This window comes from Thamnophis sirtalis, unplaced genomic scaffold, assembly GCF_051295495.1.
Source record: "Thamnophis sirtalis isolate CommonGarterSnake01/CBP01778 unplaced genomic scaffold, rThaSir2_p1.2 scaffold_1, whole genome shotgun sequence".
In the NCBI taxonomy this organism is placed as follows: domain Eukaryota; kingdom Metazoa; phylum Chordata; class Lepidosauria; order Squamata; family Natricidae; genus Thamnophis; species Thamnophis sirtalis.
Genome location: NW_028261381.1, coordinates 64,924,049 through 64,939,725, shown reverse-complemented (window position 1 = coordinate 64,939,725; position 15,677 = coordinate 64,924,049). Strand labels below are relative to the sequence as shown.

At 37.5% G+C, this 15,677-nt stretch overlaps 3 protein-coding genes across 3 annotated transcripts; all 3 read right to left on the bottom strand.

Annotated features, from left to right (window-relative positions):
* Nucleotides 1–1,431: 1,431 nt before the first annotated feature.
* Nucleotides 1,432–2,370, bottom strand: LOC148049468 (olfactory receptor 8D4-like). The gene has a single exon (XM_087715796.1). It carries the CDS (start codon nt 2,368–2,370, stop codon nt 1,432–1,434), a length of 939 nt encoding a protein of 312 aa, XP_087571922.1.
* A 4,215-nt stretch (nt 2,371–6,585) lies between these two features.
* On the bottom strand, nt 6,586–7,533 carry LOC106543778 (olfactory receptor 5J3-like). Its single transcript, XM_014059858.2, has one exon. The coding sequence runs from the start codon at nt 7,522–7,524 to the stop codon at nt 6,586–6,588; it is 939 nt and encodes a 312-aa protein (XP_013915333.2). The 5' UTR covers nt 7,525–7,533.
* Nucleotides 7,534–14,609: 7,076 nt separating this feature from the next.
* On the bottom strand, nt 14,610–15,551 carry LOC106543779 (olfactory receptor 5J3-like). The gene has a single exon (XM_014059859.2). The coding sequence runs from the start codon at nt 15,549–15,551 to the stop codon at nt 14,610–14,612; it is 942 nt and encodes a 313-aa protein (XP_013915334.2).
* Nucleotides 15,552–15,677: the final 126 nt, after the last annotated feature.

Genomic DNA, 15,677 nt, shown 5'->3' with positions numbered 1-15,677 from the left:
TTACTAAAACAAATTAGGGATCAAAGTCAAATGCATATAAAGAGACTATATAATGTATTAATAGAAATGGATTCGGAAACAGAATTAGTTAAAGACTGTATGATAAAGTGGGCACAAAATTTTGAAGAACCAATAATGTTGGATACATGGGAAAAGATATGAGTAAGAAATGTAAAATTTACGCAAGCCCAAAATCTGAGAGAAAATTTTTATAAGATGTTTTATAGATGGCATTTAGATCCTAAAAAACTGGTTTGCATGTATCCAAATTTACAACCTAAATGCTGGAGATGTGATTGTGTTGATGCTACATATTACCATATATGGTGGACTTGTAAAAAGGTTAAAGCATTTTGGATAAAAATATGGTGGATTATGCAAAATGTTCTTTAAAAAAGGATAAATTTTACCCCTCAGTTATTCCTGTTAGGTATAATTACTGACTGTACAGTTATAGAGACTAATTTGATTTTGCATTTAATAACGGCAGCAAGACTGTTGGTGGCACAATACTGGAAGAAGGAAGATTTGCCTACTATTCAAGAATGGACATTAAAAGTAACAAACCTAGCAGAGATGGCTAAAATATCAGCATATCTCAAGGATCACTCAAATGAGAGATATAAACTGGACTGGAGAAGATGGATTGACTATACTCAAAATAAATATGGGACTAAGAAATTCCAGATAGTTTATGACTGAAGAAACAAGGAATGATATAATCTGTTTAGAGTTAGCCTAGCAAAGAGGAGTTAAAGCTCAAATGAAAGATGATACTAACTTTCTTTAAGTTTATTTTAGAATATCTTTGTTAAAGATTTATAACCTGTATTTGTTCTGGGAAGTCCGGGGGGGGGGAAGGTTTGGGGGTGTGGGGTTTGGGGGGGGGCAGGGGGGGAGGTAAACATTTGTGGAAGTTTTTTTCCTGAAATTTTCAATAAAAAAGAAAAAAACTTGATCTATGTCCAATAATATAAGTTGCAAAAAACAGTAACTGAATGAAACAATACAGGATTGAATTGTCCATGACATGTTGTCCTGCAGCGAATTGGCCATGGTGAGTTGTCCTGTGGTGAGTTGACTGTGGTGAGTTGTCTGAGGTGAATTGACCATGATGAGTTGGCCATGGCACGTTGGCCTCAGTAAGTTGTCCTAAACCTGAAAAGCAGAGCCTGACATTCCTTTCTAATTGATGGAAATCACTAGGGCATGATAGCTGCCCCCAAAAAGGACAACTCTTCTTTAGAGTTCAAATTTCATTTTTTTGAACTCAAAAGCAACTATATATTTAATTACCAGAGCCCTAAGAAAATAACATAGCACAATGATTTATTATTTAATGGACACAATTAAAAAAAAAACATTTGCTACTAGAACAGCTTTTATCTAAAGCTGAAGTTTGACAAAGAGAAAAGGTTCTTAAAGGTATGATCATATCTGTTGAAGATGAAACTTTCTTCCTAGTATATTTCTGAAGGCACCTCTTACCTCCTGGTTCCTCATGCTGTAGATTAATGGGTTGAGCATGGGGGTCACCACTACATAGAACACAGAGGCCATTTGGTCTAGGTTATAATTTGACCTAGAGCTTGGTTGTGCATACATAAAGCTGAGACATCCATAGAAAATAGTGATGACCATGAGGTGAGATGTACAAGTGGAGAAAGCTTTCTTACGGGTTGCAGCAGAATGGATCTTTAAAATGGTAACCAGGATATACGTGTAGGAAGTGAGAACAGTCAGGCTGGTTGTTATTAAATTGAAGCCAACAAATACAAAAACCAACAGATAATTGAGACTGATATCTGAGCAGGAAAGAGCAAAAAGGGGAGGGCCCTCACAATAAAAACTCTTAATGATGTTTGGGCCACAGAAAGACAGTCTAGTTGCAGCCATTGTGTGAATAGAAGCATGAATGATCCCAGCAGTGTAGGCAACTGCTATCAATTGAAAACACTTTCTTTGGGACATTGTGATGAAGTAGAGTAGTGGATTGCAGATTGCCATGTAGCGATCATAGGCCATCACAGCTAGGAGGTAGCACTCTGTGGTGGCCAATAGAATATAAAAGTAAAGCTGAATAAAGCATCCTCCATAGGAAATAATCTTCTTCTCTTTTAAAAGGTTGGATAGAAACTTTGGGGTAACACAGGATGAATAACAAATATCCAAAAAGGATAAACTGGTAAGGAAAAAGTACATTGGTGTGTGGAGAGAAGGACTGATTCTGATCAAGATAATCATGCTTAAATTTCCCATCAAGGTGATGGCGTAAACAGCAAAAAATGTCCCAAAGAGGATCAGCTGCAACTGTGAGTTCTCGGTTAATCCACTGAGTATGAATTCTGTTACTGGTGTGCTGTTTCCCATGTAATCCCAGTAACACTTCAGTCAATTTCCCTTTGTCTTTCTAATATTTGTAATGTAGTCTGAGATCATAATCAATTTTTAACTTCCTAGCAAAGGAAACAGAAGTTGGAGCATTTTTAATGAAGAACTTTAGTAATAAAATAATATTCCGTTTAAAGGAAACAATATTCTATCTATCTATCTATCTATCTATCTATCTATCTATCTATCTATCTATCTATCTATCTATCTATCTATCTATCTATCTATCATCTATCTATCTATACACATACATACATACACACACACACTCACACACATATATACACATACGTACATACTTACATACATACATACATACATACATACATACATACATATATTTCAAATTGCAACCTGCTCATCATACTTTGAGAATTAGGTCCTTTGCAATGAAATAGCCACGGTTATTAGAATGGATCAAGTATATCCTACTATCTGTGATTAAAATAGTTCCAGCCCATGAATAAATTTCTCCACAAGATTATTAAAAAACAATTAATAACATGAGAGAGCTGTGAAATCTTTGTGTAGACCTATGTACTTTCATGGGAAGACATCCAACAAATATCATAAGAAATATTAGTTACATTTACATTTCTGTTCACAGGCTACTTGGACAAGCTGTAGTATAGAATTAGCAAGCTAATTGAAGAAAGTTCTTATTGCTTTGAACTGTGCATATTGTTTTGTTTGTTCATTGCTGGAACTGCATATTCTATGACTTGTAGAAGCTCATTTTTGGATTACAAGGGTTTCTCATTTCTTGTATTGATTAAATGAATTATAAATAGCAAAGCCACATTGACTCTCATGTCACAGATGGTTGACCACCGTCAACATTTTTGTATATCTTTCAAGTTGGTATTTAATATAATTAACGCTACAAAGAAATTGTTTTTCATTGTATAAAATAGTTGTTCTGTTGGCCACATTCTAAGAACTACCTCTATGGAAATATTTGAAGATTTACTTGTAAACAAGCTCCTTTTAATCTTGGTTTTGTCATATTAGTGCCAGCTGTATTTTACTTATGCCCTTTTTGTACCATTCATTACTAAAATCACAGTTAAAAACAAAGCACTAAAGCTTTATAAACATAATATATGTTTCATCCCAAAATACCTCATTTTCTATGCCAAATGAGTATATTCATTCCTCACTGAATTTTTAAATTTTCTGATGCATTCAGATTTTTTTAATAGCAAAACCCCCTGCAAATCTGAAAGTCTTCTTGAATGGTCATCTCAAGCACTTCATTGTTTCTAATGCAATCTGAGCTGTGTAAAAGACAATATTTGCACAATTACTTGGCCTTGTGCATCAACTTGCATGCTTGCCATACTGGCTTGATCTGGCCCTTCTCTGAATATCCAATCAGTTCTCTTTGAAGTAAGTTGTCATTTCATGAACTCCTAAATCAAACCCTCAAAATCAACAAAATGCAATAGTTGTATAGTTGCCTTTATGATGATCAAACTCACTTGTTTTCTTCCAGATCAATAGCATATTTCACATTGTAAAATATGTGTATTTTTTTCAAGAGTCTGAGTGCAGACTTTTGAAACGTACTAATATCTTTTGCTGCTCTGAAGAAATTTAGATGTAATCCTTCAATCTTCAGTAACTCAACAGCTTTATACAATTCTGTAAACAATACAATCTCCCTCAACTCTCTTTGGAGTGAAGGAGAAAAGAACTCTACTGAGAAAAACATTGGTTTGGGGAATGTGTCCCCAAAGTGCTTCAAAATGGTCCATCTATTGATTTGCGTTAATTACACAGCGACGTTTCAGTAAACCAAATTGCAATTGTTTGAAGTATTTACCAATGGGAAATGTAGTATTCAATAGATATCACATTCTGTCATTTTCTTTATTTATTAATAATATTTTATCATACCCCTTTTTCCACTCAGTGATGATGTTCCATTAACAGCATTTTTTATGAGTTTTGATTAGCTCTAATTCTTTTTTCCTCAGGCTTTGGATTCAGAAGTTGTTTGATGGTCTTTTCTGGTGGCTTATGTCTTTGTCGGTTGTTGTTTTTAAACATTTTTCTTTATCATTTTTAATTGATTCATTATTGTTACTGAATTATTATTAAAGAAGCACACTGCCTGAGTTGGGCACTCATTGGAGGGACTGTACAAATTAGTTAAATAAATTTAAACTGAAATCTGTAATTGTAATAGTATGTGGGAATGCACCTGGGAAATGGGAGAGAGGGTGCTGCCCAGGAAACATAATTAGAGAGAACACAGCCTGCACATGTATTACAGGCAAAGAAACAAACTCAAAAGGGAACCTCCCTAATTTTCAGCCTATAAAAAAAAGACATTGGGAGATTTTTATTATTTACCACTCTTGCAAGATTTTGTTAATGTAGCCTAACAATAAAGTAGAATTAGCTTATCTGGTTGGGCTTCCTGTCTGGTTTTCCTGGCAATGCTGAGATAAGTTTCGCAAACTTCATGCTCTTTTCCAAAGAAAGGAATTTCAGGAATGGCCTCTGATCCTCAAATAGCCCCATTATCCAATGAGTATCTGGCAGCAGTATTGTTGAAACACCAGCAGCAAGTAGTGGCATAGATGATCAATTTGCAAAATGCCATGATAATACTAACACAAGAACTGGAACAGAGTTTGCCTCAACCTGCAGCAGCACAATAGCTGGCAGTCTAACCAATGCTCCTGCTTCCCGTGGCAGCTTGCCAGGGAAGTTCAGAGACCAGCAACATCATTTACAAACAAGGAAACCTTACACCACCACCCCCAAACACTCACCAATGCATATCATTCATGACTACAAACACCTAATTAGGGTAATAATTAAAGACCATTATCCACTCCCATTTATATCAGATCTAGTGTGGTTGCAAAAGGCCCACATCTTTAAAAAGCTAGACTTGAGCAGTGTTTACAACCTAATTACAACGAAAGAAAGTTATGAGTATTAAAAAGCCTTCTATACAAGATACAAGTTTGAATATAAACTTATGCCTTTTGACCTAGTTAGCCGTGGAGCTTGTTTTTATAGATGCATTGTTAGGAATATAATCTAACGGTTGGGTTGGCAATAAAAAAAAGTAATGGTGTGATTTCATTATTGCTATTGTTCAATGATAACATAGCATTAAACACTAAAAGTGAGCAAGAAGCTATGAGGATTATAACACTGTTAAGGATACAGTTCAGTATAAAACACCTTGGTGAGATTAGGCAACATCTTGGGTTAAAGATAGGTAAAACTAGGGGAGGATACAAAAACTCACAAACTGAGAAGATTAACCAGCTACTCAGAACGTTTAGGATGGAACTGTGTAAACCAGCTAAAACTCCAATGGATCAGGATCTGAACTGAAATTCATGACTTTTGTAATTAATGAATATACGGCTATTTTTACTTGGGAATGATGTATTTCATAAGGTTTGTATTATAACAAGTCAAAAAACAGAAATGGATTGCTCAGGATCATAGATGAAATAATTTTGATTGCAACCGTGACACAAATATTGCTGAAGGTACTAGTGTCAATATTTGCCTTTAAATGCTGGCTTTGTGAACTTCTGATAATACTAAATAACTGGAAGATATATTAATACATTCTGAAAAATATATAATGGGCATTGTGACTCCATTAGATATAGGAAAAGTCTTTGATACAGTACAAATTAAATTTCTGAAACATGTTATAAAAATGGATTCTCATCAAACCTTCAGAATTTTGAAGGATTCAAAAAACTATGTCTAAATAGCAATTTATACAGTTACAGTATTTGTCACAATCGTGCTTTGTGAAATGTAATATCAACTGCCTTGGAAACTTCTATGGATTTGAATGTGCCAGATCAAGACCTTTTTACAAAATAAACCAACAATGCCATTTCACATACAATGACATACATGCATGCATATGGTACATACATAAACTTGGGAAGAGAGAACTAGATTTTCCTGTAGTATAAAATCATTGTGTTTTAACATTTAAAGCATAATTATTTTATAATTTTTAAAGAATGTTAAATGTATTTATTACATTATTTTGAACTCAAAAGCAAATATATAATTAATACTAGAGGTCTAGGAATATTATAGAGCCTAGTGATTATTATTTAATGAGACACAATGCTAAAAACCATTTGATACTAGAACAGCTTTTATGTAAAATTAAATTTTGGCAAAAAGCAATGGCTCTTAAAAGTGTTGAACATGAAATTGTCTTCCTAGGATACTTCTGAAGGCACCTCTTACCTCCTGGTTCCTCATGCTGTAGATTAATGGATTGAGCATGGGGGTCACCACTACATAAAACACAGAGGCCGTTTGGTCTAGGTGATAACTCTGCCTAGAGCTTGGCCGTGCATACATAAAGCTACTACATCCATAGAAAATGGTGATAACAATAAGGTGAGATGTACAAGTGGAAAAGGCTTTTCTACGGCTCGTGGCAGAGCGGATCCTTAAAATGGTGACCAGGATATACGTGTAGGAAGTGAGAACAGTCAGGCTTGTTACTGTTATATTGAGCCCTACAAATACAAATAACAGTAGATCATTAAGACTGACATCTGAGCAGGAAAGAGCAAGAAGGGGAGGACCCTCACAATAAAAATTCTTAACAGTGTTTGGGCCACAGAAGGACAGTCTAGATGCAGCCATTGTATGTATAGAAGCATTAATGATCCCAGCTATGTAGGAAATTGCTATCAGCTGAACACACTTCCTTTGGGACATTGTGATGAAGTAGAGTAGTGGATTGCAGATTGCCACATAACGATCATAGGCCATCACAGCTAGGAGGTAGCATTCTGTGGTGGCAAATACACCATAAAAGTAAAGCTGTGTAAAGCAACTTGCAAAGGAAATGGACTTCTTCTCTTTCAAAAGATTGGATAACAGCTTTGGGGTCACCGTTGTTGAATAACAGGTATCCAGGAAAGATAAGCTGGTAAGGAAAAAGTACATTGGGGTGTGGAGTTGCGGACTGGTTCTGATTAAGACAATCATGCCCACATTTCCCATTAAGGTGATGGCATAAACAGCAAAAAATATCACAAAAAGGATCAGCTGCAAGTGTGGGTCCTCTGTCAACCCAGTGAGTATGAATTCTGTCACCCATGTGCTATTTCCCATTAACACTGTGAAAATAAAAGAAATACAGTACTCAATATTACATGTTCTCTTAACATTTCAATGACATTAGAAGCAATTTTCTGTAATCTGAAATAGGATCTTGGAAGAAGGAATAAAAAAAATAGGTTCTAAAAAAATAAAATTGGGTATGCCAGTCTCAATATTCTGATGATATATTATAACATTAATGTTTCTTCATGATTATTATTGAAAAATGATCAAATCAAATGCCATAAACAATAACCTAGTATTTGTGATCCAAAACAAGTCCTTTGAAGGAAGACATGTAATTGTATCTATAAATAATAGTTTCTCCAACATTAATATCAAACAATTTTGAGATTGTTACACTATCCTGATATACCCCAAAGCCTCCCAACATCCTCAACTTACCAGTCACACTGAACTCAACCACAACTACAGTACTACAATAGGTTAAAGCGTTCCTGCTTTTCTGGTTGTGGGTGGATTGCTTCTATGTGAAATGAGTTTTTCAGATTCTTACACTATATTGATAAACCAGAAAGCCCCCAAACATCCTCAACTTACCCAGTCACTCTGAACTCAACCACAACTACAATAGGCTAAAGCATTCTTTCTTTGCTGGTTGTGGGTGGATTGCTTCTATGTAAAATGAGTTAGGAGATTCTTTGTGTGTGGGTAGAAACCCAGATATATTCATTTCCAGCTGGCTATAGGTCTTCTTATTAATTTGGTCACAGCACTTTTTTTTGGCTGTCTCGGCAATGGGAATATTTACTACTGGGAAACATTGGTATTCCCTAAGTAGTGTTAATTTTAGACAAATGCTTTCTAGAAATGGCAGCTGCATGGTAACTTTTAAATCCTCATCTGAAAGTTCCTAATATTAGATGTTGAATTAATAGGTGTTTTTTTTTTAAGCTTTTATTCTAAATTTAAGGCAGGGGTAGTCAACCTTTTTATACCTACCACCCACTTTTGTATCTCTGTTAGCAGTAAAATTTTCTAACCACCCACCAGTTCCACAGTAATGGTGATTTATAAAGTAGGGAAGTAACTTTACTTTATAAAATTTATAAAGCAGAGTTACAGCAAATCCCTACTGCCTACCATGAAAGCTGGAATGCCCACTAGTGGGCAGTAGGGACCTGGTTGACTACCACTGATTTAAGGAAATGAAATACATTGAAGTAATTAATATGATCAGGTGGGTGTGTAAGTAGACATATTACTAAAATTCTCATGTGTTTATCTGTTTGTACCCTCAAATTATCCTGAGATGCATTAGAGCAGGGATGTCAAAGTCAATTTCATTAAGGGCCACATCAGGGTTGTTTTTGACCTTGGGGTCTGGAGTGGGCATGATCAGGATAGGCGTGGCCAGCTCAACATCACTCGTGTCGGGGGTGCCTGTGGCAGCCCGAGCACTTTGTAGTGAAAATGGGCTCTTGAGCTCAGTTTTCAGCTGCAAGGGCTTCCTGCAACCCTCTGTCAGTGAAAACAGAGCTCCATTTTTGCTGGCAGAGGCACCATAGGCCAGTCCTTCACTGTTTCCAGGGCAGCCCTGTGGGCCAGATCTAAGCACCCTGCAGGCCGGAGCTTGACACCCCTGCATTACAGCACAATTTTACAAAGAAGGTGCCTAAAATTCATTATTTTAAAGAATGCATAAAATATCTGGGACCTATTACATCAGGATGTTCAGACCAGTTTTATTCATAGTGGCTGCTGTAGCATCCCTGTGGTCATGCAAACATGTTTTCCATGTCCCTTGCCAGCTTCCCACAAGCGGAGTCAATGGGAAATTCAGCAGGAAGTTGGAAGACATTTCTTCTTTTTGGCTGCACACGTGCTTTTTATTTATCTGTTTAGGTAATTAAATGTAGACTTATTATTGAAGTTCATTTGCCACTACAATTGTTTTTCTATTTATGACATATAATTAATTTAGATGATGATTATATACTATCTGGCAATGGGATATAAAAAATATGGTCAATCTAATTTTGCCTTGTGGAAACAGAGACGGGGGGAGAGATCATGTATAAGTGGTGACCTGTATAAGACCTGACACGTATGAGACACCAAATATCACTGAGGACTTAGCAGGTCACAGGTTGTCGAGTATATACTTTCCCTAATATAACACAGATATTTCAGCTATAGATTTGTTCCCAGTTCCCAGTATTACAGCTAGTCTTTGATTTAGGATGACAATTGAGCCCAAAAATTCTATTGCTAATTGAGACAGTTGTTAAATGATTTTTTCTCCATTTTACAACCTTTCCTGCCACAGTTGTTAAGTGAATCATTGCAGTTGTTAAGTTAGTAAGATCGCTGTTACTGGCTTTTCCATTGACTTTGCTTGTCAGAATGCCTCAAAAGGTGATCACATGACCCCGGGACACTGCAACCGTCATAAATATGAGTCAGTTGCCAAGCATCATAAGCCACTTTTTTCAATGCCACCATAACTTTGATCAGTCACTAAATAGATTGTTGTAAATTGAGGACTACTTTTATGAGTGATTGCATATATTGATTTCTATTTCGAATCATAGAACCATAGGGCTGAAAGGGACATGGGAAGTCTTCTAGTGCAACTTCCTGCCCAAGGCAGGAGACTTTTTTGCATTCCAGACAAATGGCTATTCAATCTGTAATTCTGTTTATTATATAGCCCTACATATCAAATACAATATACAGCCTCCATAGGCCTTGCTGTTTGTTTTCACTGTAACAGGAAACTCTCCACAGAACAAAAGAACCATAGGCTATACCGTATATCTGGGATGGTGAACCTATGGCACGTGTGCCACAGGTGGCACACAGAGCCATTTGTCAGAGCATGCGCGCGCTGGCCAGCTGAGTTCAGCTTTTTTTAAAGCCATTTTGCGCTCTCACCAGGCTCCAGAGGCTTTATAGGAGCCTGGGAAGGGCGAAAACATCCTCCCCCTCCCTGGATGTCCTCTGGAGCACTAACAAAACGGCCCTGTGGGCAAACTAGAAGTTCAGGAATGGACTTCCAGTTTGCTCGTAGGGCCGATTAAAGCCCTACGGAGCCTTCAGGGGCCTTCCGGAGGATTCCCTGAGGGCTCCGGATGACCCAACGGACATACCGGAAGTCACTTCCGGTTTGCTTGTAGGATTGTTTTTAGTGACTTCCAGTTTGCTCATAGGGTCATTTTTCGTCCTCTGGAGCCTTCAGGGAAGCCTCTGGAAGGCTCTTAAAGACTCCAGAGGTCTTAAACCGGCCCTACAAGCAAACCAATAGTCCATTCCTGAAGTTCCGGTTTGCCTGTAGGGTCGTTTTTTTGTGCTCCTAAGGCTTCAGGGAAGCTCCTGAAGCCTCGGAGGGCCTTTGGGGGTGGCGAGGAGGCTGTTTTCACCCTTCCCAGGCTCCTATAAAGTCTCTGGAGCCTGGGGAGGGCGGAAAAAGCATGCAAAAATGACAGGTAGCGCCTGTCATGCGCGCATGCACACTGGGGGGTTCTCACATTGCATTATGGGTGCGGCACACCCATGCATGACTCCCCTGTGCTCCCCCTGCTTATGGCATGTGACCCAAAAAAGGTTCGCCATTGCTGCCGTATATTATAGATTATAACTAATAAACTTACAAACACTGCCATCTACTGGCTGAATTCTTCTGTAGTTGTTGCAATACAAAACACATTCCAACATGTATTCCAACACAATATTTTCTTGAAGACTTCCACGATGGAGCACCACAACTCCAAGAAGCAAGATGTTCCATTGATTAAGTGTTCTCAGGAATTTCTCCTTAGTTCCAGATTGGATCTGTCTTTAATGAACTTCTATTATTCTTCTTGTATTGACTCACTATGGCCTCACTAGTGCAGTATAAAGCAGTATTATCACTTTTCATGATCTTGATTCTATTCCTCTGTTCATGCATGGACTTTTTTGTCAGTTGCATCACACTGTTGGCTCAAATTTAAGTGACATCCATTTGGACACCAAGATCCCTCTCATAGTTGCTACATGCCTTGCTTTTCTCATCTGAACTGAACTGCGCCTTACTGGATAGGTCCCAATGCTCGAGTCTGTCAATATTCTTCTGAACCAGGGGTGTCAAACTGGATTTCTTCAAGAGCCAGATCAACATTGTGGTTCTCTGTGAGCTGGTGGGTGGAGGGTGGTGGTGGAGGGGGGGAGGAAATGTCTCCTGCAGCACCCTGCTGGCCAAAAGAGGGCATAGTGGGTCAGCATGTACTCCCCCTGTATCTTGTTTTCACCCACCATGGCCCATTTTCAGGGCCATTTTTTCAGGCCATTTTCTGTGCCATTTTTGGCTGGCAGTGTGTTGTGGGAGGCCATGGAGGGTGAAAACGAGGCTCAAGGGGGCCACACGCAGTTCATTTTAGCTGTCAGAAGCACCGTGGGCTGGTCCTTTGATATTTCCATTTAACCACCCCATGGGCTGGATCCAGCCTGCAGGCCTTGAGTTTGACACCCTTGTTCTGAACTATGACCCTATCTTCAAAGGTGTTGGCAATTCCCCTCAGCTTGTTGTTGCTGGTAAACCTGATGAGCTCCCATTCTATACCCTGATCTGGATCATTTATGAATATGTAGAAGAATACTAGGACTAAAACAGAACCTTGAAGTAACCCACTGCATGCATCCCTCCATATAGATGTAGTTCCATTAAGGATTTTATGCTGAGTGTGGTTGTTCAGCCCAGTGGAAATCCATCTGGTGGAGTTACCACATCGTTCTATATTAGCAAGAAGTATACTGTGCTCTACTTTGTCAAATGCCTTGCTTACATACTTTTATAATGTGGATAGGTATTTTTTAAACATATTTTGATCTGCATTCTTGTTCTCTCCCCCACTGTACTGCTTTTGGGCTATTGGGCTATTTCTTTCCCCTTTTGTGTAAAGACAGAGGTCACTCCCATTAGAGGACTAATCATTTTTTTACATTTTTTGGTTCCTTATATATTGAAAGAAACTTTTTTTGGTTAATTTTGGCATTTGTTGAAAGTCTTCGTTCTTTCCTGACCTCAGGCATCCTGACTTCAATTATGCAAATTCAGGCAATTTGCTAGTCTTATTTTTAGTTATGTGTCTCTCTTCCCACTTTTATGCTTGTCCTTTTTGTCCCTCAGTATGTCAGAGAGCTCTCCAGACCATTCTGGTATCATCTGGTGCCCTCTGTTTTTTTTCTCTGTGATATTGTTTTTGTTTGGATCTTTAATATTTCATTTTTCAGAGTTTGCCATACATCCTGAATTTTTTTTTTCCTTCTAGTATTTCCATCCATGGAATCCTTCTTATTCTCAATCTTAATTTGCTGGAGTCAGTTCTTTTAAAGTCTAGAATACTGGTCTTTTTTTAGTTACCTGTGCCTGCACTATGGCAAATTCTAATACAACATGGCCACTCTTCCCCAGAGTTCTTATAGTTTCCATTCCCTCAATTGTTTCATCCCTATTAAGTACAGTTTAGCTCACCCTCTAGTACCAACCTCCACATTTTAGGTGGCAAAGTTGTTAGCTAGGCATTTCAGAAACCTGTTCAATCTTTCACATGCTTTACAGTTTGTTTTCCAGTTAATATAAGGGTAGTTAAAGTCCACCATTATTACACAGGTGTTTCTGCATGCCTCAGCTAACTGATTAGCAAAGAGTTCATCTATATCCCCTGCTTGGTTTGATTTTCTCTATTGATGATATTTGTTTGAATCCTTTATTTATTATGCATTTTCTGTCATTATTATATTGAAGGTATAAATGGTCCAATTTTAAGACTGAGTCCAAGCTTTTGGGAAGGGGATGCTAGTGGTGATTGATTTTTGTTTTTTCTGCATAAGGAAAAAAATCCAGAATAGCTGCCCAAAGATTACAAAGATGGTAAGCTTACTGAAGTGAGGAGCACAGCAGAATTGTACTCAGGAAAATCAGTAGAGGTCCAAGCTGGATCTGTCCAGTCCTGTAATAGTAATAGTTATAATTTATCAAACTTGATTCTTGTAAGAACTGCATGAAATTTTGCCTGCTGACATCATGAAGTTCCATCATGTCCTCATAGAACCCACACCAGACAAAACAAGTTCCCCACAAATTGGTAAGCAGGAATTTTAAGGGGCAATTTCCTAGAATAATAGCTTCGATTTTACAACAATTTCTCCCAGTTTAGAATTTTGTTCTGAACCTGCCTGCTGGGGTTGGGGAGGGAATAAACAAAACATAAGCCTTTATATTATTAAAGAAACACCTACAATTATTGGCAAAACATTCATAAACTAAGAAATAATTTGCAGTTCTGTTCTGGCAGTCCATAGCCATACGGTGACTCTTGTGTACCAATGAGTGATCAGCATGGGGGATTTCAATTCAGAGAGCACAGAGCACAAGAAGTTTCCACACTGCCATGTTTGTTTTCAGTTAGTGTTCTATTTGAATGCACCCCTGTTACACAAACATCTGTGGACACTACATCATTGAGATTTTTTGGGTCAGAAGATTCCAATGTAGGGTTTTTCATGAAACTGCCACTGAGTGATCCTTGAAAAAAAAATCCAGAAGTAGACTCAAGACATAATCTAGGCCACCTGTGTATATATTTTATTACAAAAAGCAACAAGATGTTTATGGCACATAAATTGAAGCAGCAATAATTGAGTCAAAATGTCACAAAATACAGATCAGAGGAAACTTGGTTGAAATTATTTGTTTTTAACATGACTATTTAAGTTCACAGTCTTTCTCTTTATGATCATATAATAGTCCCAGTTTGGTTTTCTGGTTCCTTCATGCCTCATCATTCTTATCATATCTAAGATTTTTAAAATACCACACACAAACAAACACATACAAACATCTATATAGACATAGACCCAGGCAGCTCTTTGAGGTTGCATCATTAACATTTAGCAGTTGGATACAATGAATTGATTTAGGAAAAATATAGTATCTTGGGTTAATTTTCAAATGTATGAATCCCAATACTCCCTTAAATGAAAGCAAGACAAATTCATTTAAATAGTCTTCCAAGTATAAATATGTCAGGTAATTATTAATGTACACAAATATTTCTCTAGCCAGATATACGTTACTGTAGTTCTAAGGATATTCAGTGTTTGGTATAAAAAAGTAATGCAACTTTTCCCCCCAGAATTTTTCTGAAGGCAACTTTTACCTCCTGGTTCCTCAGGCTATAGATCAAGGGATTGAACATTGGAGTCACTATTACATACAACACAGAAGCTATTTGATTTGTATAATGAGACTTGCCAGGTTGTGCATAAACAAAGGCAAGACCTCCATAGAAAATAGTGATGACCATGAGGTGAGAGGTACATGTGGAGAAGGCTTTCCTCCGAGCCTTGGCAGAGTGCATTTTTAAAATGGTAATCAGGACATAAATGTAGGATGTGAGAATAGCCAGGATTGTTGCTATTAAAGTGAAGCCAATAAACACTAATTTCAACAAATTATTTAAACTGATATCTGAACAGGCAAGTTGTAACAGTGCAGGACCCTCACAGAAAAAATTCTTAATGATGTTTGATCCACAGAAGAACAACCGAGATGCAGGAATGATATGCACTAAAGAATGTAGGAGCCCAATAATGTAGGAAATGACTACTAGTTGAACACATTTTAATTGGGACATGATGACCAAGTAGACAAGAGGGTGACAGATGGCTACATAGCGATCATAGGCCATGATAGCTAGGAGGAAACACTCTGCAGTGGAAAGTGCACCATAAAAGTAAATTTGAGTAAAACAACCTACAAAAGAAATATCTTTTTTCTCTTTTAAAAGATGGCATAGGAACTGTGGGGTGATAGCTGATGAACAGCAGATATCCACAAATGATAAGTGAGTGAGGAAAAAGTACATTGGTGTGTGGAGTTGAGGACTGATCCAGATTAAGGCAATCATGCCTGCATTTCCCAACAAGGTGATAGCATAAAGGATAAAAAATGTCACAAAGAGGATGAGTTGCAAGTGTGGATCATCAGTCAACCCTCTGAGTATGAATTCTGTCACCCGTGAACTGTTTCCCATTGAATCAAAGAAGCTCTGTGGAAACTGAAAGAATGTAATAATCAGAATAATATAGTATCTGACCAATGGAAAGGTGCAAACAAGAGTAAGATATTCATAATGAGAAATTAGTTATGATTTCAATCA

Excerpts from the sequence above, each read along its gene's own strand:
- LOC148049468 (XM_087715796.1), bottom strand. The coding sequence starts at position 2,370 with ATGGGAAACAGCACACCAGTAACAGAATTCATACTCAGTGGATTAACC.
- LOC106543778 (XM_014059858.2), bottom strand. The coding sequence starts at position 7,524 with ATGGGAAATAGCACATGGGTGACAGAATTCATACTCACTGGGTTGACA.
- LOC106543779 (XM_014059859.2), bottom strand. The coding sequence starts at position 15,551 with ATGGGAAACAGTTCACGGGTGACAGAATTCATACTCAGAGGGTTGACT.